This window comes from Bufo bufo, chromosome 4, assembly GCF_905171765.1.
Source record: "Bufo bufo chromosome 4, aBufBuf1.1, whole genome shotgun sequence".
Classification (NCBI taxonomy): domain Eukaryota; kingdom Metazoa; phylum Chordata; class Amphibia; order Anura; family Bufonidae; genus Bufo; species Bufo bufo.
In genome coordinates this window covers 567,944,202-567,968,733 of record NC_053392.1, presented here as the reverse complement: position 1 = coordinate 567,968,733, position 24,532 = coordinate 567,944,202, and the positions used below count along the sequence as shown (strand labels likewise).

The 24,532-nt window shown below is 44.9% G+C and overlaps 1 protein-coding gene across 2 annotated transcripts in view; it reads left to right on the top strand.

Annotated features, from left to right (window-relative positions):
• Positions 1–24,532, top strand: part of TTC7A (tetratricopeptide repeat domain 7A) — a 405,257-nt gene that overhangs the window by 43,602 nt on the left and 337,123 nt on the right. For both annotated transcript variants that reach the window (XM_040430310.1, XM_040430311.1), the window contains exons 4-5: positions 3,864–3,994; positions 5,705–5,823. In XM_040430310.1, coding sequence (XP_040286244.1) covers positions 3,864–3,994; positions 5,705–5,823 — 250 coding nt within the window. The remainder of the gene's footprint in view (positions 1–3,863; positions 3,995–5,704; positions 5,824–24,532) is intronic.

The following is a 24,532-nucleotide window of genomic DNA, read 5'->3' as shown; positions in this document are numbered from 1 at the left end:
ACGAATAGATAATTGAAACAATTATTTTAACGTGGCAGCAATATATCCTCAACTGTATTCAGTATATACAGGGTGGGCCATTTATATGGATACACCTTAATAAAATGGGAATGGTTGGTGATATTAACTTCCTGTTTGTGGCACATTAGTATATGTGAGGGGGGAAACTTTTCAAGATGGGTGGTGACCATGGCGGCCATTTTGAAGTTGGCCATTTTGAATCCAACTTTTGTTTTTTCAATAGGGAGAGGGTCATGTGACACATCAAACTTGTTGGGAATTTCACAAGAAAAACAATGGTGTTTTAACGTAACTTTATTCTTTCATGAGTTATTTACAAGTTTCTGACCACTTATAAAATGTGTTCAATGTGCTGCCCATTGTGTTGGATTGTCAATGCAACCCTTTTCTCCCACTCTTCACACACTGATAGCAACACCGCAGGAGAAATGCTAGCACAGGCTTCCAGTATCCGTAGTTTCAGGTGCTGCACATCTCGTATCATCTGAAGGCAATCGTGTTTTCTCACAAATGAGAAAACACCCTGCACATGCGCCACCGCACATGCCTGTCAACACACGATTTTGATTTAATCATTTATGGTAAATCCACACCATAAACCATAGTTGGCAACAGTCCCAAATTTTGTCTGTGAATATTTTTTGCTACGGCCCGAAATTTGGGTGGCATATATGTAAATCCCTCTCATAAGTGGGCTTTCCAGACGTGTTTGGTCGTGTTAATTTCCCAAATTTATCACTACAAATGTTGGTAAGTATACATAAACCATTCCAGAATGGAGGAGATGTGGTGGAGAGGTGGTCACGCATACAAGTAACTATCCCTATTGTATGGCAGTTGTGAAAAATTCTAATGTTTCTATAACCCCAATAAATTACAGTGTAGCTGGCTGTGTACATGCTTGCTGTATAGAAGAGCAAAGAGTATGGTATGCTGTATATAGGGGGTTGCAGTATGATAGTGTGGCCCTCAGTACTGTACTTAACTTCTGCTGTAGACGTTAGGAGCCAGCTCCCATAGACATCAGTAGAAAATTGCTCAATATGTTACATGCTGGGAGAAAAAATTTGTAGGCACATTGACGACTTGGCTCCTGGAATCCTCCTGGCTCCTGTGCTCCTATTATATCTGACTAGTTTCTTCTTTAAATATTTCTCTTAAAATTCCCTTTAAAGTAGGCAGAATTCCAGATTTCTTGACTAGCTATTGTGTGTGTATTTATTCTTCTCTTCCTTTAACTGTTTCTACGAGGAGCACGTGAGACGCTTATGAAAAACCACGGCTTGAGCTAATATTTGAGCTTTGGTTTCTTACTATTCATAGGAAGTAACTGGAACAATACCTTAAGACTTTACCAGTTCTTTATGCCTTTAATATGGATTGTAACAAAGGAAATGTGTAATACACGATCCCCGGGGCCTGAGTCTACAAATCCGAGCACCGGGCACTGGATTAGAGTAACAGGCAGTGGGTGTGGACCCACCGTGACAACTCTCCAGTTTGACTTTGGGCTAGACCGAAGGTTGTTGTCCTGGTGGTTCTTTGGTGTTCACCCTTTAACCCCTGTAGAGGGAAGTGGACTTCGCTACAGAGAACCAACCAAGCCTCTGCCTCCTGGAGTTGTCCTGTGTAGTTGACAACTGACCAACGGGGGTTAGAGATACTGGTGGGAAGCACCAAGGACTCTGCCAAAAAGCGTAATCTGAACACAGTCCAGGTCTAGGCAGGCTGAGCATGTGCGCATTCCTGAAAATAATTCCAAGTTCGGGGCAGGCTGAGTACATGCGTGGTCCAGATTGCAGTTCCAAGGTAGGGGCAGGCAGCAAGGAGCAGCACGGGTGATCAAACTAGAGATCACCTTCGCTGATTGCTAGCAACTACAAAACCTCAAAACTTAGGCAAGGAGGTTGTAAGAATAAAATAAAAAAAAAGAATCTGCCTTCTGGTGCAGCAAGGGCTCATCCCCGCTGCACAAGAGTCTCGCTGCTCCCCCTTGATCGACAGTGCCAGACATCTTGCCTGCCTCTGTCAATTTCTCGCCTGCGCAGTTTCTGCCAGTAGCAACTGCGTTGAGGATCTGCAGCTGCCAACTGAGATAGTGACTGCACATGCACCATTGGGTACACCCGGAGGTGGAGCGGCACATTTGACATTTGCGTTGCTTAGGGAGCAGCAGGAGATCCTCTGCGCATGTGCTGCTACTCGTAGGAATGACATAGGTGAAATGCCTGACCCTGTCAATCAAGGGGGAAGGAGGGGAGTCTCCTAAACAGCAGGGCCAGCCTCTCGCTGCTCAAGAAGGCTGATTTCTGAGCCAATTTGATTCATATGAATTGATCCGCTAATCACAGGTCATCAAGGTGAAGTCTAGGTTCTAGAGATGAGCCATTTTTTTCAAATTTCATCCAGGTGCGATTCGGTGGCATCACCCCTTCCGATTCAGGCTCTCTTCTCTTTCTCCCCCTTTCTTGATGCTCCCGAATCAAATCACACAAAGTTCGGTTTCAGTATTTCTTGAAAAATGCTAGTCAAATTTCTGATTCTTAGAATCAATTCATCGTTAATAGGTTGCTTTTTTTTGCAAAGCCTTTTAGATTGGGTTAATATAATAGTAAAATTGTGATGGCTGCTATTAGTTATTTTCTAGCATCTGAAACTAGAGAAAAACTCCTAGGCCTTGTTCACACTTCCCTGTCTGCTTTGTGAACGCAAAATCTTTGAGCTTTTTGTATCTCAGTTTTGCATTCGCAAAGGTCGAAGTTGAGGACGTGTCACAGTGTTTTCTTCTCCGTGGCTTATAATTTTGTTTTTTGTGTCTGCAAAAAAATGGCAACTTTTTTGGACAAACATGTATTGGTTTTCCATGCAGTGGATCAGCAAAAAAATGGAAAAACTCTGACGTCTGTATACACGTATAGGGGGAGATTTATCAAAACTGGTGTAAAGGAAAACTAGCTTAGTTGCCCATAGCAACCAATCAGATTCCAAAAATAAAGAGTGGAATCTGAACCAATTTTTCTTTACATCAGATTTGATAAATCTCCCTCCATAACGTTCAGTGGATCCATGTGCTGTCACCGGAGAACACAGATGTAGTTCACTTATATGTGAATATGCCCTTATTTTTACAGGTTACTGTTATTATAAGTTGCACTTAAAGGGGACCTGTCAAGTTGAAAATACAGTGCAATCTGCAGGCAGCATGTTATAGAGCAGAGGGAGCTGAGCAGATTCATATATAAATTTGTGTGCAGAGATTCAGTATAACTTGTGGTTAATTCATTTAAATCTCTGCTTATTCTGGGCTTAGGAGTCCAGTCGCTCAATAGGACCACCCACTGGACTCTTAAGCCCAGAATGACCAGTGACTTAAATGGGTAAAATACAAGTTAGGGCTCGTTCACACGACTATGCCGTTTTTTGCGGCCCGCAAGTTGCGGATCCGCAAAATACGGATGGCGCCCGTGTGCCTTCCGCAAATTGCAGAACAGAACAGGAGGCCAATTATAGAAATGCCTATTCTCGTCCGCAAAACGGACAAGAATAGGACAGGATTCATAATTTTTGCAGGACCACGGAACGGAGCAAGGGATGCGGACAGCACACAAAGTGCTGTCTGCATCTTTTGCGGACCCATTAAATGAATGGTTCCGTATACGGAACGCAAAATACATTCGTGTGAACGAGCCCTTATACTGAATCTTTTCCCATAGATCTATATATCAATCTGCTCAGCTCCTCCTGCTCTATAATGTGCTACCTGCAGAGTCAACAGCATTTTTGTTCTCTTTAAATTTAAAGTGAAGTGCACTCTTCTGTTACTGCTTTTCTATGTCCCTAAGGTTTGTCGTTAGAGCGCAGTACAGCGACCATTGCCTCCCGCGCTCGTCTGTCAGAGAGAGAAGAGGAAGCTGTTGCTTGCTTTGAGAAGGCCAGCTGGATTGCCCAAGTCTTCTTACAAGAATTAGACAAGGTGTGTAATAACTCATGATTTCTAATCATCCCAGAGAGGAGTAAGTTATATTCATCACCATTCGTGCCACCAGTGAGGCAGATGTGTGCATCAGCGTCCATACTGCCTTTTGAGTCTCGAGAATAGCAGTGATAATGCGGGAGACATTATCCTTCCTTAAAGGGGTTTTCCGAGATACAGCTATATTGTGGCGGTCCCAGGTGTCGGATCTCCCCTGATCAGATACTAATGACCTATCCAGAGGATAAGTCATCAGTAAAAATATCTCGGAAAACCCCTTTACCTAATGTTACACACACATATTTTAAGTATCGCAGCTTGTAGTCTATAACAATATTGTCCTTGTTGTCTTGTCAATCACAAAGACTTCATGTGAGCTTATGGGGGTGCTTATACACAGCAGCCAGCCTGAACAGTCAGAGCTGCAGTGTAAAGCATGAGGGGGAAGAACAGAACAACAGTGTGAGACATGAGTTAAATTTTAAACAATGCAACTAAATCTGACCACACAGATTGCATAGTTGTTGACCAGATGCTTATATGGCTGATATTTATCTTAATCTAACCCCCCCCCATCATATACATGCATGCTTGGCGAGTATGCGTGTGCTCTTAATAGGGAGAGGGGAGTAAACTGCTGCCAGAGACCTCTGGTTGAGTCTTTTCACAAAAAGGTTTGGCCTTTTGAAATCCGGAGGCCTGATGTTTGTCTCCTCCAACGTCTGCCATTGAAGTAGAGTCAGGAGGCCACCATACACATTAGATGGTTGGCCAGTGCCAATGAAATCGGTGGGTTTCGCCGACGTACCTCTGATCGCCCCTATTTTAGTTTATGACAAAAAAATGCATTACCCAGTATGGGGAAACAGTATAGCAAGCAAAAGGTGAAACTGTTCCAATTCTTCTGTTCATGTTATGGGTAGGGGGCGACACTGAACACTTTCTATAACATGCAAAAAAAGGGAAAAATGCGCTGCCCGGCTGCCCGGCTTATTTCACACGACACGGACCCTATTCTTCTGTGCTATGAAGAGGTTGTCATCTCTCTCTCATCAATCTCTACCCCCAGCGGGGCTCACAGTTTACGGTAGTTTATCTATATCAGACACACTCGCCAGTGGGCAATTTCATGGGAAGTCTATGGGGGAGACTTATCATCTCCCTTCCACCAGAAAACGGACTTTAAAAAGTCACAAGTTGCGTTTTTGAATGTGACTTTTTAAAAAAAAACAAAACAAAAAAAACAAAACAAAAAAAAAGGCCAAAACAAATTTATCTTCATTTACATCAGTTTTCTGGTGCAAATGAAGCCAGAAGGCTCCGGCAGCTCTGAGCTGTGGTACATTTCTGTTTAGGCTCATGGACTGCCGGAGGATGCGCTTAATTTATGCACATTAGGCACACGTTCCGGCAGCGAAGTGTGGACATCTATCAAGACCAGCGTAGAAAGCGCCTTGCTAAATCTCCCCCAGTGAACCTTTCAGTAAGCTTCTTTTTGGAGTGTGGGGAGCAAAGTGGAGTCCCCAGAAGGAGCGCGAGTTGACAAAAGAGCTAACGAAATCACCTCAAGATTGTTTCCCGTAATCAGAAGTGATTATCCATACACCTCCGCTATCACTTTATTCTGCTTGCCCTCGTTTGGTATTTTATAGTTTTTTTTTGTTGCTTTAACCTTTTTTCATTGTTTATTTTTATAACGTATGTTTTTAGAGTATGACTAGCAGTCACTCGAAGAATTCCAAGAGCAGCTCTTCTTGTCACGACTTCGAACTTAGCTACTTCCTGGAGGCAGCCCTGCAAGGAGCCTATGCAGCACATTTTAAGAGGGGGTAAGTGATTAGATTTAGTTTGCTCTAACATAATAATTGTATACTGAACTTTATTTTATAAGGATTTTTCTTAACCCTTTGTGACCACCCATACACCTTTTTACTGCTGTCACTAAGGAGTCTTAGGCCCCTTTCACACGGGCGTTGCGGGAAAATGTGCGGGTGCGTTGCGGGAACATACGCGATTTTTCCGCGCGAGTGCAAAACATTGTAATGCGTTTTTCACTCGCGTGAGAAAAATCGCACATGTTTGGTACCCAAACCCGAACTTCTTCACAGAAGTTCGGGCTTGGGATCGGTGTTCTGTAGATTGTATTATTTTCCCTTATAACATGGTTATAAGGGAAAATAATAGCATTCTGAATACAGAATGCATAGTAAAACAGCGCTGGAGGGGTTAAAAAATAAATAAAAAATCATTTAACTCACCTTAGTCCAATTGATCGCGGCCCGGCATCTCCTTCGGTCCCCTTTACTGAATAGGACCTGTGGTGAGCATTAATTATAGGTAAAGGACCTTTGATGACGTCATTCCGGTCATCACAAGGTACGTCACATGATCTTTTACCATGGTGATTCACCATGGTAAAAGATCATGTGACGTACCATGTGATGACCGGAGTGACGTCATCAAAGGTCCTTGACCTATAATTAATGCTCACCACAGGTCCTATTCAGTAAAGGGGACCGAAGGAGATGCCGGCATCGCGATCAAGTGGATTAAGGTGAGTTAAATGATTTAGGCTACTTTCACACTAGCGTTCGGGTGTCCGCTCGTGCGCACCGTTTGAAGGGGCTCACGAGCGGCCCCGAACGCATCCGTCTGGCCCCAATGCATTCTCAGTGGAGGCGGATCCACTGAGAATGCATCCGCCTGCCAGCGCTCAGCCTCCGCTCCGCTCAGTGAGCGGACACCTGAACGCTGCTTGCAGCGTTCGGGTGTCCGCCTGGCCGTGCGGAGGCGAGCGGATTCGTCCAGACTTACAATGTAAGTCAATGGGGGCGGATCCGCTTGAAGATGACACCATATGGCTCAATCTTCAAGCGGATCCGTTCCCCATTGACTTACAATGTAAAGTCTGAACGGATCCGCTCAGACAACTTTCACACTTAGAAAATTTTCTAAGTTTTAATGCAGACGCATCCGTTCTGAACGGATGCGAACGTCTGCATTATCGGAGCGGATCCGTCTGATGAAACATCAGACGGATCCGCTCCGAACGCAAGTGTGAAAGTAGCCTTATTTTTTTTTTTTAACCCCTCCAGCGCTGTTTTACTATGCATTCTGTATTCAGAATGCTATTATTTTCCCTTATAACCATGTTATAAGGGAAAATAATAATGATCGGGTCTCCATCCCGATCGTCTCCTAGCAGCCATGCGTGAAAATCGCACCGCATCCGCACTTGCTTGCGGATGCTTGCGATTTTCACGCAACCCCATTTATTTCTATGGGGCTTGCGTTACGTGAAAAACGCACAAAGAGGAGCATGCTGCGATTTTCACGCAACGCACAAGTGATGCGTGAAAATCACCGCTCATGTGACCAGCCCCATAGAAATGAATTGGTCAGGATTCCGTGCGGATGCAATGCGTTCACCTCCCGCAACGCATCCGTGCGGAAAACTCGCTCGTGTGAAAGGGGCCTTGGGCTGGGCCGCTGGCTTTTTATGGCGACCCATAAAAAGCCAGTGTAAGCGCTGCACAGGTCTCCCATGCAGAGGAGAGCGGGAACATGGCTATAACATTAGAGCCGCACTCCTCCACTAACGCCCTGGACCGGCAGAAGAGCAGATCCGGGATGTTTAGCCCCTTACATTCCGTGGGCAATAGGACCAGCGGCATTTAAGTGGTTACAGAGGGAGCCTAAGGCCTCTTTCACACGGGCGAGTATTCCGCGCGGATGCGATGCGTGAGTTGAATGCATTGCACCCGCACTGAATCCTGACCCATTCATTTCTATGGGGCTGTGTACATGAGCGGTGATTTTCACGCATCACTTGTGCGTTCCGTGAAAATCGCAGCATGCTCTATATTCTGCGTTTTTCACGCAAAGCAGGCCCCATAGAAGTGAATGGGGTTGCGTGAAAATCGCAAGCATCCGCAAGCAAGTGCGGATGCGGTGCGATTTTCACGCATGGTTGATAGGTGACAGTCTATTCACTGTATTATTTTCCCTTATAACATGGTTATAAGGGAAAATAATAGCATTCTGAATACAGAATGCTTAGTAGTTGATCAATTGAGGGTTAAAAAAAAATAAAAAAATTAACTCACCTTCTCCTCTTGTTGGCGTAGTTCCCGGTCTCTTCTTTACTTCTTTAATGATGAACTACCGTCTAGGACCTGTGGTGACGTCAGATCACATGCTCCAATCACATGGTCCATCACCACGGTGATGGACCATGTGATTGGAGCATGTGATCTGACGTCACCAAAGGTCCTTTAGCCCACAGCTCATCATTAAAGAAGTAAAGAAGAGACCGGGAACTACGCGAACAAGAGGAGAAGGTGAGTTAATTTTTTTATTTTTTTTTAACCCTCAATTGATCACCTACTAAGCATTCTGTATTCAGAATGCTATTATTTTCCCTTATAACCATGTTATAAGGAAAAATAATAACCTCTACAGAACACCGATCCCAAGCCCGAACTTCTGTGAAGAAGTTCGGGTTTGGGTACCAAACATGCGCGATTTTTCTCACGCGAGTGCAAAACACATTACAATGTTTTGCACTCGCGCGGAAAAATCGCGGGTGTTCCCTTCATCGCACCCGGACCTTTTCCCGCAACGCCCGTGTGAAAGAGGCCTTATAGTTCCCCTTTGGAACTATTAAATGGTTAAAAAAACAAAGTATAATGCCCCTTTCACACGAGCGTGACGGATTAGGTCCGGATGCGTTCAGGGTGCGTTCAGTGAAACTTGCACTATTTTGCAAGCAAGTTCAGTCAGTTTTGTCTGCGATTGTGTTCAGTTGTTCAGCTTTTTCTGCGCGGGTGCAATGCGTTTTGATGCATTTTTCACGCGCGTGGTAAAAAAGGAAGGTTTACAAACAACATCTCCTAGCAACCATCAGTGAAAAATGCATCGCACCCGCACTTGCTTGCGGATGCAATGCGTTTTTTAACACAGCCCCATTCACTTCTATGGGGCCAGGGCTGCGTGAAAAACGCAGAATATAGAACATGCTGCGATTTTCACGCAACGCAGAACTGATGCATGAAAAACAACGCTCATGTACACAGACCCATTGAAATGAATGGGTCAGGATTTAGTGCTGGTGCTATGCGTTCATTATTTTTTTCCATTGAAAAAACGCTTTTCAATTGCAATAATAAAATATCTACATCTTTGGTATCGCTGCGTCCATAACAACGAACACCATAAAAAAAGCAATAAAAAAATTGAAGAATTCCTGCTTTTTGCTTATTCGCTGCACAAAACGGAATAAGAATGGATCAAAAAGTGTTATGTACCTGAAAATAATCGCAATGAAAACTTCAAGGTGTCCTGCAAAAATTATCCTTTTTATGCTGAAATTAAATGCAGGAAAAAATTCACAATATAAAAACTCAATGGCAGTATTGCTGTTTTTTTCCTGTCCCAGAAAGAGTTAATAAAAGTTAATCAATAAGTTATGTGTACCCCAAAATGGCAACATTAAAAACTACAACTTGTCCCGCAAAAATGAAGCCCTCATACGGCTGCATAGATGGAAAAATAAAAAAGTTATAGCTCTTGTAAGGCGACAATGAAAAAAAAATTAAAAACAAATCGCAGCAAGGCTCAAAACAGGCTGGTCACTAAGGGATTATCAGTGTTTTCCAGGATTACTATGTTATTTAACAGATACTCGTGTAGTTGCTTACCTCTGTACATCTTCCTCATGCTTTTTTCCAGTTTGGACTCTCTTGACCAATTTTCTCCATGTAATCCAATCCCTCTGGTTGGTTTCCATGCTGTATGTAGCACTTCCTGTTCCTGTATCCAACCAAACCCATGATGCACTTCTCCTTTCCATACCACAGCTCCAGCACCGCCTCTAACAACACCCAGCTAGTTTATAGCTCCTCCTACCCAGCTGGTTACATAGACACTCCCCTATCACTGCCTCGCCTATGGGCATAACATCACAGGAAATAAGAAAGAGCTGCATGGACATGGTCATGTGACTAGGAGCAATAAAGGGAAAACAAATACATTACTAAATGACAGCTACCTTCATAAATGATTATTATAAAGCAAACTGGAAAACCCCTTAAAGGGTATGTTCACATGGTAAATTGTTTTCAGTGGGAATCTGCATTACATGGGACATTGCATTGCGCTTGTAATTGCACTTTAACCCCTTAATGACCCTTGACATACCAGTACATCATGGCACCAAGTGACTAGCTGACCTTTGACATACTAGTACATCATGATGATTGGGCGGGCACAGGAGCTGCGTGCTCCCGATCAATGTAGGGGCCCCCTGCTGTATCCGCCACCATCACTGTAAACGGTAATGCCAGCAGATTAACCCCTTATATGCCGCTATCAACACTGACAGCGGCATATAAGAGTATCACAGAGGGAGAGGGCTCCCTCTGCCTCTCCATCGGCCCCCCGCACTGCGCTGACAGGGGGCTGGTGGCTGCCATGCAGGGACGGCGCTACCCATAAGAAGAGTAGGCCACCGCGTAGAGCGCACTCTGCCTGGTGGCGCCGGCTCTCCGAATTCCAAGCAGTAGCACCCGGCCGCCGCCTGCGCCCCGCCCCCTACTTGTGATCCATCTGACATCATCCCTTGACTCCTTCTGTTCCTGTACTTGCCGGCCGGATGCGCTGCGAGTGCGAGCATGAGTTTGTTCAGTCACTTTGGGCAGTGCGAGAGCGGCACGCAGCTACGAGACCCTGGTGTATTTAAATCTCATTTAGGCTGTCTTTCAGAAAAGTTTCTCCTGGGATTCGAACTCACGACCTTTCACATCAGGTAACTTTTATACCTAGTGTACGTCCATACACATGACAGCTGCCCCAACACACCCACCTCTGCTACATCCATACACAGTGTACTGGGGCAGCTGTCATGTGTATGGATGTACACTATCAAAGTTATCTACAGTAGAAGTCTTATATATTTTTTTTTTAAACAACTGGCTATACAGCTGTCATAGCTGTGTGGGTAAATGCCTTGCCTCTGATGTGAAAGGTTGTGAGTTCGAATCCCAGGAGAAACTTTTCTGAAAAAGTTTTTTTTTTTTTTAAATACCGGACTGTTACTTTATTGCCACGAGGGAGGGGGGCTATTGGCGCCATGATACTGGCACATGGAGGGGGGAGGAGAGAGGCACTTGATACTGGCACATTAGGGGGCAGGGGGAGAGGATGGCACTATGATATTAGCACATGGGGGGGGCAAGAAATGGACATGAATCATGAGGCGCCAAAATGTAGATTCGCTTGTGTTGACAAAAATCCTTGCATCGGCCCTGACTTCGGGCACGCAATCCCGCAAGACCAGTGACCTCCAGAGGTGGGTCTCGCGGGATCACGCGCCGAAGACAAATGATCTTGGCAAGAGCCAAGGCAGTGTGGACCTGGAGCACAGCGAGGAGCAGAAACTGGTGAGCAGCCCTGGCAACCGCACTCTGACAACCTGCACTAGGGTGTCAGAGGCTGCAGGACAGTGACTGGCAGCAGGGTGGCACACACTTTTGTACAGGGTGCAGGACAGTGGCAGACTGGCAGAGGGCACAAGGCAGCATACTGTTTTATGTTGCCCTGGTGGCACAGGATTTCAGACAGTGGCTGAATGGCGCCTGGCAGTGAATAGGTGGCACTGCTTGTGTTTGGTGTGCCAACCTGCGGAAGAGCGCAGCGTGATTTGCATCACTGGGATGGTACTAGGTGGCAGACAATGGCTGGATATTATATATACATGACCATAGTCAGACTGGCACAGGGTACGCGACCATAGTCAGACTGGCACAGGGTACATGACCAGAGACTGGCACAGGGTACACGACCAGAGTTAAATGTTGCATGCAATAGGTGGCTGAAAAAGGGGCGGGTAAAGGGGTGTGGTCAATGGGCGGAGTCAAGGGGGCGGCAAAATTAGCTTTTGCCTAGGGTGGCAAAAATCCTTGCACCAGCCCTGCTGCCATGGCAACCCCAGGCCTCATAAAGGCCTCGCTGTCTGCCATTTATGGAAGCCCGAGACCCATCCGCCAGCAGGCATTGCACTGTTTGGCGCTTTTTGGCAGCAGAGAGATCCTTTTTCTTTCCCATGTTGCTTGAAACCTGGGGCCTGCTTATGTAGTTTTCCTTTAATTGGGCTCACCTGGCAAACTAATTATCACAGGTGTTTGAGATTGATTTCAGTGACCCAGAGAGCCCTGAGACACAGTACCATACATGAGTTCAATTGAAAAACCAAAAAATTACATCGTTATGACACTTAAATCCAACTTGCAGAATAATTTGCAATGCAGTGTACATTGTATGCAACCGTAAATGGTGGCAGTAGACAAAAAAGAACTTGTCCTGCAAAAAACAAGCCCTCATTACGGCTATGCCAATGGAAAAATAAAAAAGTTACGTCTTTGGAAGGGCAGGGAGTAAAAAAAAACTAAATGAAAAATCGACTGGTCTTGAAGGGGTTAAGAAGATTTCTTATCTATAAGATATTTACCATTAGCCTTGCTACAGGGGTTGTCATCCAGATTTACTAGACTGTATGTGAGATCTCATTTGTTATCTAGTGATCCGTTCCCTGTTCTGATGTTGCTGCAGATCCAGGCATACTGTATTTGCTGTTTAACCTGCCGTATGTGGGAGCCGTGTATTGGCCATTGTTCTCACCTAGGTTTTATAAAAGCGGTCTACAGAATTATTGAGAACTTCACAGCAGATGGAGGATTTTACCGTATGTTGGTGATTTTTCTGTATTTTACTTATGAAAGTTTTGTCCTACCTCCGCCAAGCGCTCAGCAGTTACCGCCGGCACGTTGCAGAGTCTATGCCTGGCTACTTGAAATGTGTTTTCTTCCTTTAATTACATTTAATCCGTGAATCACTTACAGGATGTGAGGAATTACAAGTCTTCCAGGGGATGGATGAGTCAGGGTTTGTAAAATGTGGTAACATTGTGTCACTGAGTCTGAGAAGGAAATTGGCTTTTCTTTGTTAAAGTGGTTGTCGTACAAATAATATGCTACAGTTTTCTTTTTCAATAGTATTTTATTGGGTTTTGAATAAACAGGACATAAGCCGCCGGCACATCCAGAACATGGACGTGTCGGTGACCAAGAATAAATGCGAACAAGGTGCAAATAGTAGAATGTACATACAGAATATTATGCATATCACATGATGGATCAAAATTTGAGGTACATGAGCAATATAAGTAGACAAAATAAGTAACAGGCCAGGATGACAGTTAGGATTCATGCATGTTCATCCAGTATCTAGTAATAGACAGCAAGTTATAAGATCAGGGGTTCAGATCGACCGATCTAAAGTTGGAGAGTGGCTACGTAAGCGGAGGTATAGTGTTCAAATGGGTATCGGAGTGTTGGTTAGTGTGTGGTTCCATCAGACCACAAATGGCATGTGCGGTGGAGGTTTTTAAACGACATAAGGCCCCTTTTACACAGGCGAGTATTCCGCGCGGATGCAATGCGGGAGGTGAACGCATTGCACCCGCACTGAATATTGACCCATTCATTTCTATGGGGCTGTTCACATGAGCAGTGATTTTCACGCATCACTTGTGCGTTGCGTGAAAATCGCAGCATGCTCCTCTTTGTGCGTTTTTCACATAACGCAGGCCCCATAGAAAATGAATGGGGTTGCGTGAAAATCGCAAGCATCCGCAAGCAAGTGCGGATGCGGTGCGATTTTCACGCACGGTTGCTAGGTGACGATCGGGATGGAGACCCGATCATTATTATTTTCACATGGTTATAAGGGAAAATAATAGCATTCTGAATACAGAATGCAAAGTAAAATAGCGCTGGAGGGGTTAATTTTTTTTTTAACTCACCTTAGTTCACTTGATAGCACAGCCTGGCTTCTCTTCTGTATTCTTTCTTCAGGACCTGGGTAAAGGACCTGTGGTGACGTCACTCCGGTCATCACATGGTCCATCACATGATTCATCACCATGGTAAAAGATCATGTGATGGTTCATGTGATGACCGGAGTGACGTCACCACAGGTCCTTTACCCAGGTCCTGAAGAAAGAATACAGAAGGAGATGCCGGGCTGCGGTATCAAGTGGACTAAGGTGAGTTAAATTTTTATTTATTTTTTTAACCCCTCCAGCGATGTTTTACTATACATTCTGTATTCAGAATGCTATTATTTTCCCTTATAACCATGTTATAAGGGGAAATAATACAATCTACAGAACACCGATCCCAAGCCCGAACTTCTGTGAAGAAGTTCAGGTTTGGGTACCAAACATGCGTGATTTTTCTCACGCGAGTGCAAAACGCATTACAATGTTTTGCACTCGCGCGGAAAAATCGCGATTGTTCCCGTAACGCACCCGCACATTTTCCCGCAACGCCCGTGTGAAAGAGGCCTAACAGAGGGGGTCAATGCTTTCTCATATTGGAAGGTTGTTGTGATAGTAGAAAGTACTTAATCTATTGGAGACATCTGTTCCTTTCAGTGTCTAGTAATCACCAATTTGGCTATCACCAATATCTTACAGCATAATACCCAACTGCGTCTAGGGATTTTGTCCACTTCTAGAAATAGCAATGGCATTTGGGCAGATTTGCGAACCGTAACTTTAACCCGTTCGCTACATGTACGGCGCTGGAGCGATATGTAAACATGGCGCCCCCTCTCGCACGTGCAGTGGGCCCCATGGCCGGCAGGTCTCTGCTGTTTCATACAGCAGAGACCTGTGGCATAATTTCCGTGATCGGTAATAATGCCGATCACAGTAATTAAAGGCTTTAGATGCCGTGATCAAGCGAGCAGCCAATGTGGGCATTGGTAGTTGCGCTGAACACTGTAGGCCTCGCTGACAAGGATTTAAGTGTTCATGCTGCAATTCTTATTTTGGCCACCAGATGGCAGGCCAGGATAAGAAATGAGCAACTTCTAGTTTAAATGCCATTTTAAAAATCCCAATTTATTTTTACACTATTTAGACATAAAAAACCTACACATATGGGGTATCGTACTGACCCAGAAAATGAAGGGCATGGGTCAGTTTTGCCATAAATGAAATGCCGTGGGAACCAAACCTGTAAAACGGTGGAGGAATTGCATATTTTTTTCCAACTCCACCCAATTATTGTTTTACTGCTTCCCACTACATTTTATGCCATAATTAATGGTAGCATTAGAAGTACAACCTGTCCAGCAAAAAATAAGCCCTCATATAGCGATGTGACCGGAAATATAAAAAAGTTATGGCTCAAGGAAAATAGGGAAGAAAAATGAAAATGCAAAAACGAAAAAACCTCCGGTATCCTAAGGGTTAAGCATGGAGGAAAGCATATCAAACATTTCTGTCCAGTATGCCTCAAGTTTAGGGCAAGACCATAATGTGTGTAGTAGTGTGCCTACCTGACCACAATGCAGAGTGGAGAAGACTTGGGGTATACTCTGTGAAGCCTGTCCGGGGTATGCTAGGTGAACTACCTGTAAGGCAGAAGTCCATGCTGTCATTTCAAAAGTCCACCCCAGGTCCCTCTCCCACTGTGCATATGGCCGAGGCTTACTAAATGAAGCATGGGAGTTTATTAGGCCATGGATGCCTTGTAGTGTTTAGTCTTTTTCCTTAGGATCTGCAGCATCTGGGAGTGTCCTGACCTAATTCCAGAGGGTCTATTATCGAGGAAGTGTATCTGCGTTGGGTAGGTAGAGGTACAGCTCCCTCAGTTTTTCAAATGTTTGTAGTAGCCCATCGTGGTACAGCTGGGAGATATAGGTAATACTGTACCTTTTTTACCCACTGTGAAATGTTTAGGTCATGGATGTGAACAGAGAGGTATTTTAGGGTTACTGAGTCCCAAGATGGCGGGTTATCCCCAGGGGTCTGTGAGTGGAAGTCTCTCCAGCATCGCAAGGTATTCAGTGTTGAGGGGGGGGGGGAAGCATTCCCCCTTGGGGTTAGCTTCTTAGTGCACTCATAAGTAAGAGCATTGGGAGAGGTAGGGGAGACAAGGTGATTTTCTATCTGTGTCCAATTGGTATTGTGGCCCCTCTTCCATCTGGAAATCGTTTCCAATTGTACCGTTATGTAACAAGCTTGGACATTTGGTACGCCAATTCCTCCATATAGCTTGTGTTTAGTTAATAGCCCATATGCCATTCTAGGTTTGTGGCCCGCCCAGACGAATTGTGAGATGTATTGATGCAGTGTGACAAAAAGATCTGTCAGGTACTTTTATGAGGACTGTGCGAAATAAATATACAGTTGTGTTCCAAATTATTCAACCCCCAATGCTGTAAAGGGTTTTAGGGAATTTAGTGTACATTTGTAATTGTGTTCAGAATGAAATCTTACAAGGACTTTTTAAAGAACCAAATGCAACTAAAATGACATCAATTGTTTTTGTAATACAGTATTAAATGTTTTTTTTTGTGATTTCTTCATTGACACAATTATTCAACCCCTTAAAGACTACCACTCTTAAGAACAGAGGTTCATTCAAGTGTTTTCGATCAGGTATTGAAAACACCTGTGGATGTCAAGGAGCAGCAATCAAGCATAATAAGCACCAATTAGGCAGATGTAAAAGGACTGTGATACTCAGCTCCTTCTAGACATTTACTGGTGTGTTTACAAACATGGTGAAGTCAAGAGAATGGTCCAGGAAGACAAGAGAAGAGGTGATTTCTCTTCACAGGAAGGGCAATGGCTATAAGAAGATTGCAAAGATGTTAAACATACCAAGAGACACCATAGGAAGCATCATTCGCAAATTCAAGGCAAGGGGCACTGTTGAAACGCTACCTGGTCGTGGCAGAAAGAAGATGCTGACTTCGACTTCTGTGCGCTACCTGAAGCGCAAAGTGGAGAAAAGTCCCCGTGTGACTGCTGAGGAACTGAAAAAAGATTTGTCAGATGTGGGTACTGAAGTTTCAGCTCAGACAATAAGGCGCACACTGCGTAATGAAGGCCTCCATGCCAGAACTCCCAGGCGCACCCCCTTGCTGTCTCCAAAGAATAAGAAGAGTCGACTGCAGTATGCCAAAAGTCATGTGGACAAACCACAAAAGTTTTGGGATAGTGTTCTGTGGACTGATGAAACAAAATTAGAACTGTTTGGGCCCATGGATCAACGCTATGTTTGGAGGAGGAAGAACAAGGCCTATGAAGAAAAGAACACCTTGCCTACTGTGAAGCATGGCGGGGGGTCAATCATGCTTTGGGGCTGTTTTGCTTCTACAGGTACAGGGAAGCTTCAGCGTGTGCAAGGTACCATGAATTCTCTTCAGTACCAGGAGATATTGGATGAAAATGTGAGGCAGTCCGTCACAAACCTGAGGCTTGGGAGACGTTGGACCTTTCAACAGGACAATGATCCCAAGCATACCTCCAAGTCCACTAGAGCATGGTTGCAGATTAAAGGCTGGAACATTTTGAAGTGGCCATCGCAGTCACCAGACTTAAATCCGATTGAGAACCTCTGGTGGGACTTAAAGAAAGCAGTTGCAGCGCGCAAGCCTAAGAATGTGACTGAACTGGAGGCTTTTGCCCCTGAAGAATGGGCGAAGATACCCATAGATCGCTGCAAGACACTTGTGTCAAGCTATGCTTCACGTTTAAAAGCTGTTATAACTGGAAAAGGATGTTGTACTAAGTACTAAGATTGAATGTCACTTGGGGGTTGAATAAAACTGATAAAGATGTGAGCACAGAAAAGACATTTGTGGTTATTTCATTATAAATGTTATGTTATATTTGTCTGACTTACCGTATTTTTCGCCCTATAAGACGCACCGGCACATAAGACGCACCTAGGTTTTTGAGGAGGAAAATAAGAAAAAAAATATTTTGAACCAAAAGGTGTGCTTTTGGTGGGTTTTGAACTAATTGTGGTCTGTGGATGGCACTGTTATGGAGGATCTGTGGGTGACACTTATGGGGGATCTGTGGGTGACACTTATGGGGGATCTGTGGGTGACACTTATGGGGGATCTGTGGGTGACACTTATGGGGGATCTGTGGGTGACACTTATGGGGGATCTGTGGGTGGCTCTTATTGGGGTCTCTGGATGGCACTGTTATGAGGATCTGTGTATGACAGTTATGGGGGGGATCTGTGGATGACACATATATAGCATCTTATGCTATGTGTCATCCACAGATCCCCTCCATAAGTGTCTCTGTAGTGAATGACCCTCAATACACGCTGGGGGCCGGCATCTGCTTTTATAATGACAGCGGGGCCCGTGCAGTGACTGTATTCTACTACACGGGCCCCGCTCACTGTATATTATTGTATCTCTAATAGTAAATTGTTATGCATATAATCCCATAATGAGCGCTGTGTATTACTTACAACTACAGTACAAGCGCTCGCCGCTCGGTAGGTAGCAGAGAGGAGGGAGGAGGCAGGCCGGGAGGACGGGCGCTGGCAGAGTGAGTCACTACGTCACGCGCCTGCTTCATTCATAAAGCAGGCGGCGCAGGCGCGTGACGTATGACTCACTCTGCCAGCGCCCATCCTCCCGGCTGGAGAATACAGTCACTGCACGGGCCCCGCTGTCATTATAAATGCAGACGCCGGCCCCCAGCCCCTCCTCCCTCACAGCTGATACACCCGCCGCACGGCATCGCGGCGGCTGTATCATTGAAAACTCGGCAAAATAAGCAGCATTCGCCGTATAAGACGCACTGCTATTTCCCCCCCACTTTTGGGGGGGAAAAAGTGCGTCTTATACGGCGAAAAATACGGTACAAGTGCCTCTTTGATTTAATTGTAAACAAGATGACTGAAATGATCAAAATCAATGTCAAACTGGCCAAAACACTCAATTTCAGTGGGGGTTGAATAATTTTGAACACAACTGTAGCAGTTCAGGTAGTAGTAGCATTTTAAATGCCGCAATTCCGCCTACCCAGGATATCTCAGTTGAAGACAGTCGGGACATTTCGTCCCACAAGGAGGACAGCATAGTAGTATAGTTATATTTATATATTTGGCCAAAGGATGAGGGAATACTAGTCCCCAGGTACCCAATATTGTCGGTTTGCCAGTCTAAGGGGAAGCGTGTCTTGAGGTAGTTGATAGTTGAAAAGGGTAAAGGCACCGGCAAGGTTTGCGATTTGGACGTATGAAGTTTATATAAGGATATCTGTCCGAATCTCCTGATCCATTCCAATGCCTTAGTAATGATTCAGGGTCAGATAGGGTCAGTATAACATCATCGGCATACAAGGAAATTATATGCTCACAGTTGGCTATCTGTATACCCCTCACTTTCGGGTCTGCCCGAAGTAGAGCAGCTAGCGGTTCCATACAGAGTACAAATATTAGGGGGGAGAGGGGGTATCCTTGGTGGCTGCCATTAGTGATGTCGAAGCTATCTGACAGAGTCCCGTTTGTTAACACCTTGGCTAAAGGGGCTGAGTATAGGGCTTTAATGGCCGCAGTATCCCTCCCCCAAAGCCAAAACACTCCAGGACCGAAAAAGCATGCGACCATCCTATGTGGTCAAATGCTTTCTCAGCGTCTAGGGATACCAGGACAGACGTTAGCTTATAGTGGTCGATATGGTGTAGTATGTTCAATACCCTTCTAGTGTTGTCAGATGCTTGTCTGCCTTTGATGAATCCTACCTGGTTCTCATGGATCAGGTTTGTTAGGATGGGGGCAATATTTTAGCATATATTTTTTAATCAGTATTGAGAAGTGAGAGATCAAAAGTTTTGTGGTTTGTCTGGTGTTTTGCTTGGCTGAGTGACAATCAGGGCCGCTTGGTTTTCCTGCGGGAGGGAGCTCTCCATTATGGCTTTCTGGCACACTTGTTGTAGGTGGGGAGATGTGCAGATGTCTTGTAATATTCTCCTGTTAGTGTCAGGACAGTGTGTGGGGGGGAAACTCCACACTGAACCCAGGAGAGAAGGGGAACAGTAACTGGGCCTGGAAACTAGGGAAGAAACAGGTCACCTCCTAGACAACCCTAATCCGGGCCCTGACTAATTATCAATATAAATACACCTTGAAGGTAGGAATATTCATAAGCAGGATATCTAGGCCCTGATTTCCCTATAAGGCCCTGGAATAAGTATAGGACCAGAGACAACCCATTCCTCCCCATATGGACAAATGGAAGTCTCTGTCTCAGGCCCAGATACAACAACAGGGAATATAACAAATACAAACAAACGTGACAGTTAACTTCTGTAGAGATGGAAGAACAGGAACACCAGAGAGGATCTCACAGCAGCTCAGCCAAACCCAAATTAAGCTATCAACCGCATAGTCAGAAGGGTGGGGTGAGACTATAAAGGGTAGAAGTGATGACCACTGAGCAACAGCTGAGAAAAGGGAAGTGGTCATTAACCCTATCAACACTGAATCAAGAGAAATCAAGGAGGCTGTTAGATTCCTCCACACTCAGCCAATCTCCTTGATTTCCTGAAATCAGTCACCTGAGGGACCGTGACAGTTAGTCCATCTGGAACCGGAGATTTGCCTGAGGGGAGGCTTCGGATGGCAGTGGTGATTTGTCAATGTAATGTCCGAATTAAGTCTAACTGTTCTGTAGTGTGGGACTGGAGGTTGGACTTTTCTAAAAATGCTGGTATCTCAGATAGGGTTGGTTGCATTGTGAATGGGTCTGATTGTAAGTTGTACAGGGAGGCATAAAATAGTTTGAATTGACTGGAGATTTTGTTTGGGTGTGTGATTTTCCCCATAGTAGATGGGTCTAGGAGGTAGGGAATATGAAGTCTGTGTTTTCAGGCATGTAGTAGTCTACCTGCTTTGTGAGTAGCATCTTGTCTTGTGTGTAGTATCTTGCTTTAGTGTAAGGCCTCTTTCACACGGGCGTTGCGGAAAAATGTGCGGGTGCGTTACGGGAACACCCGCGATTTTTCCGCACGAGTGCAAAACATTGTAATGCGTTTTGCACTCGCGTGAGAAAAATCGTGCGTGTTTGGTACCCAAACCCGAACTTCTTCACAGAAGTTCGGGCTTGGGATCGGTGTTCTGTGGATTGTATTATTTTCCCTTATAACATGGTTATGAGGGAAAATAATAGCATTTTGAATACAGAATGCAAAGTAAAATAGGACTGGAGGGGTTAAAAAAATAAATAAAAATTTAACTCACCTTAGTCCACTTGATAGCGCAGCCCGGCATCTCCTTCTGTATTCTTTCTTCAGGACCTGGGTAAAGGACCTGTGGTGACGTCACTCCGGTCATCACATGATCCATCACATGATCTTTTACCATGGTGATGAATCATGTGATGGACCATGTTATAAGGGAAAATAATAATGATCGGTTCTCCATCCCGATCGTCTCCTAGCAACCGTGCGTGAAAATCGCACCGCATCCGCACTTGCTTGCGGATGCTTGCGATTTTCACGCAACCCCATTCACTTCTATGGGGCCTGCGTTGCGTGAAAAACGCAGAATATAGAACATGCTGCGATTTTCACGCAACGCATAAGTGATGCGTGAAAATCACCGCTCATGTGAACAGCCCCATAGAAATGAATGGGTCGGTATTCAGTGCGGGTGCAATGCGTTCACCTCCCGCATCGCATCCGCGCGGAATACTCGCTCGTGTGAAAGGGGCCTAAAACAGGTGCTGAGCTTTATTCGGATAGTAAAAGGTCCCTTAGTTGAGTTCTTAATGTGTTCAATTGTGTTTTATTGGCTTGTGTTTGAGAAGCTTTATTTAGGGATTCGAGTCTTTGGATATCCTGAAGTAGTGAGTGTATCTTCTTTTTCCTTGCCACATGACTGAGCTTGAGGAGAGATCATCTGATTACTTATGGGCGTTCTGGAGGCAAAAAGGGTTAGCGACTGAGCCAACATTGAAATCAAAGTAGGTTTTCAATCTTGTTCAATGGTCTTTTTATGTGTTGGGTGAGAGAAAAAGTGTGAGTTACACCTCCACACAGAGGCTGGGGTAGATTTTAATGTTTCCTCTGTTACGATTGCTGATCTGAGCATGATCCGACCGTGATGTGGTACCTATGGATGCTGAGCTAGTCTGAAGGAGTATATCTCTATCAGCAAGGCTTCTTTCACACGGGCGTGTGCGCCCCGTGGTCGTGCTGCGGCCCGCAAAATGCAGGCCGCAATGCACGAGCACAGTCCGTGGGGCAGCCACAGCCGATCGCGGACCCATTCACTTGAATGGGTTCGCGATCCGGCCGTTCCGCAAATAAATAGGACATGTTCTATCTTTTTGCGGAACGGAAGTACGGGACGAAACCCCACGGAAGCACTCCGTAGTGCTTCCTTAGGGTTCCGTTCCGTGCTTCCGTTCCGCACCATTCAGCATCTCCGGATTTGCGGACCCATTGAAGTGAATGGGTCCGCATCTGTAATGCGGAATGCCCACGGAACGGCACCCGTGTATTGCGGATCCGCAAATGCGGTCCGCAATACGGCAACGGGGCGCACACGCCCGTGTGAAAGAGGCCTATGGATGAGGTCTATCCTGGAGTAACTATTATGGGGTGCAGAAAAGTAGGAATTGTCCCTTTCTGATTCATGTAGTGTTCTCCAGATATCCAGAAGTAGGGGTACAGCGTGACAGTGTTGTGGTGTCCAAGTCTGGGTTTAGTATACAGTTGAAATTCCCAAGAATGAGAAGTTTGCCTTGTATAACTGCATGTAGCAGTCTAAACACCTTTTTGCAAAACCTGACTTCTCTTTGGAGTGTAAACTGCTGCCAGGGTATACATAGTATTATTAAGGGAACAAACCAATATTACATATGTACCGTGGCTATCAATGTGCTGGCTGACCAACTGGAAGGCCACAGGGTTCCTGATCGCAATCAGGATCCCTCTAGATTTAGAGACATAATGGGACTGGAATACTTCCGGGAAACTACGATGTTTAATGCGGTATGCGTCTTTAGAGACAATGTGGGTTTCTTGAGTACAAAAAATGTTGCATTTCAAGTTTAGGGCCTCAGACCACATTTGTGCTCGTTTGTGAGGGCTGTTAAGCCCATTCACATTCAAAGAGGCGACACTTGGCACCATGATAGCTTGTTTGGAAAGTGAAAAGTTATCGGGGTCTCCGTCCTTTCCAGTCCCATACTGTCTACCAAGAGTCGGCCTGTGAGGCCGGTATAAGAGTACATGAAATACTGGCTAAACAATAAACCTGTAGTGGAAATGTCAAAAAAAGGAACAATTACAATGCAACCAATAAGTCAAACACGAAATAATCCCGCTCCATAGAAATAAGAGGTTGTCAAGATTTATCCTGTGGACTGGATTGTATGCGTCCCTCTTTTCAGTAACCATCCCATAGGAGTGGGGAAAAAAGTTCAGCTTGAGCTGGATTGTGCCAGCGCCATACAGCACCTGAAAAAGAAACTAACTGTGCCCGTTATCAAGTCAGCGTGAGGCTGTCTGCCAGTCCGCGGCAGTATGTTCGAGAGGAGATACTCGCCGTGAAGCTGAAGGGATCTTAATCTGCAACTCTTTTGGAGTGGAGTAGCTCCCTCTGCTGGTGTTTTGATTACATGTAAGGCGTTGTCATGCCTAATAAGTCTGTTGTGGGTGCGGCTCGCAGCTTTATCCTACCTCACAATGCATTGGTGATACCACTATGGAGGCATGTGAGAGCCTGGCAGTGAGCTGGTTTCTAGCACTGTTCAGACCCTGTTCACACACCACGGGCAGTTTAGTGGTAGGACTCCATGCGTGCTGAGACACCGTGACGTGGTGCATGAGGGGCTCCGATATGTTACTGAGGCAAAGTTCTCAGCTTTTAACATTGGCTTAAGGAATTAGCTAGTATTGTCCGTTGCGTATCATTTTGGTGCATTTTTTGCAGTGATTTGTGTATGTATATATTATTTCTTGTCCACCTTACTGAGGTGGTCGCACGCACTTACGGTAGTTTAAACTGCCACCAGCCATATCTACTGTGGAAATTACAGGGTAAGAACTACAGCAGAAAGGACATGCCCCCTGGACTGTGATAGGTAAAGAGCTGTGGCAGAAAAGACACACCCTCCCTGAGAAAGAAGACACACCCTCCCTGAGAAAGGACACACTCCCTGACCTGCCAGCCTAAAGTAAATCTAGCAGAGCAATTGAAGTAGTGAACCGGGAGATCTGTGGATCCATGTGAGGTACAGGGCTGGTTCTAGCTTTGTTAGAAAGAGGTTGTCACGTACTATATGATTAGATTTTATTTTTATCATCAATCATGGAATACCCCTTTAAATTCTGTTTCAACTGTTTTATTGGTTTAGTATCAATAAAAGATAATAGAGGACAATAAAATGCAGTTCCACCTGCTAAACATTGCAGGTGGGAGAAACTATATGTTTGTCTTTACAGCATGAGACAAACAGCCAACTGGATAATATTATTATAGTAAAGACGCATTATCAAGATTGTTAACAGTTTCCTCAAATATACTTTATTCTAGTCTATATGGTTTGTTATGAATGAAGGATGATAAAATTCCCAAAGAGGAAAATACAGTATGACAGCAAGCTAAAAAAAAAAGAAAAAGAAAATATATATAAACATAAATA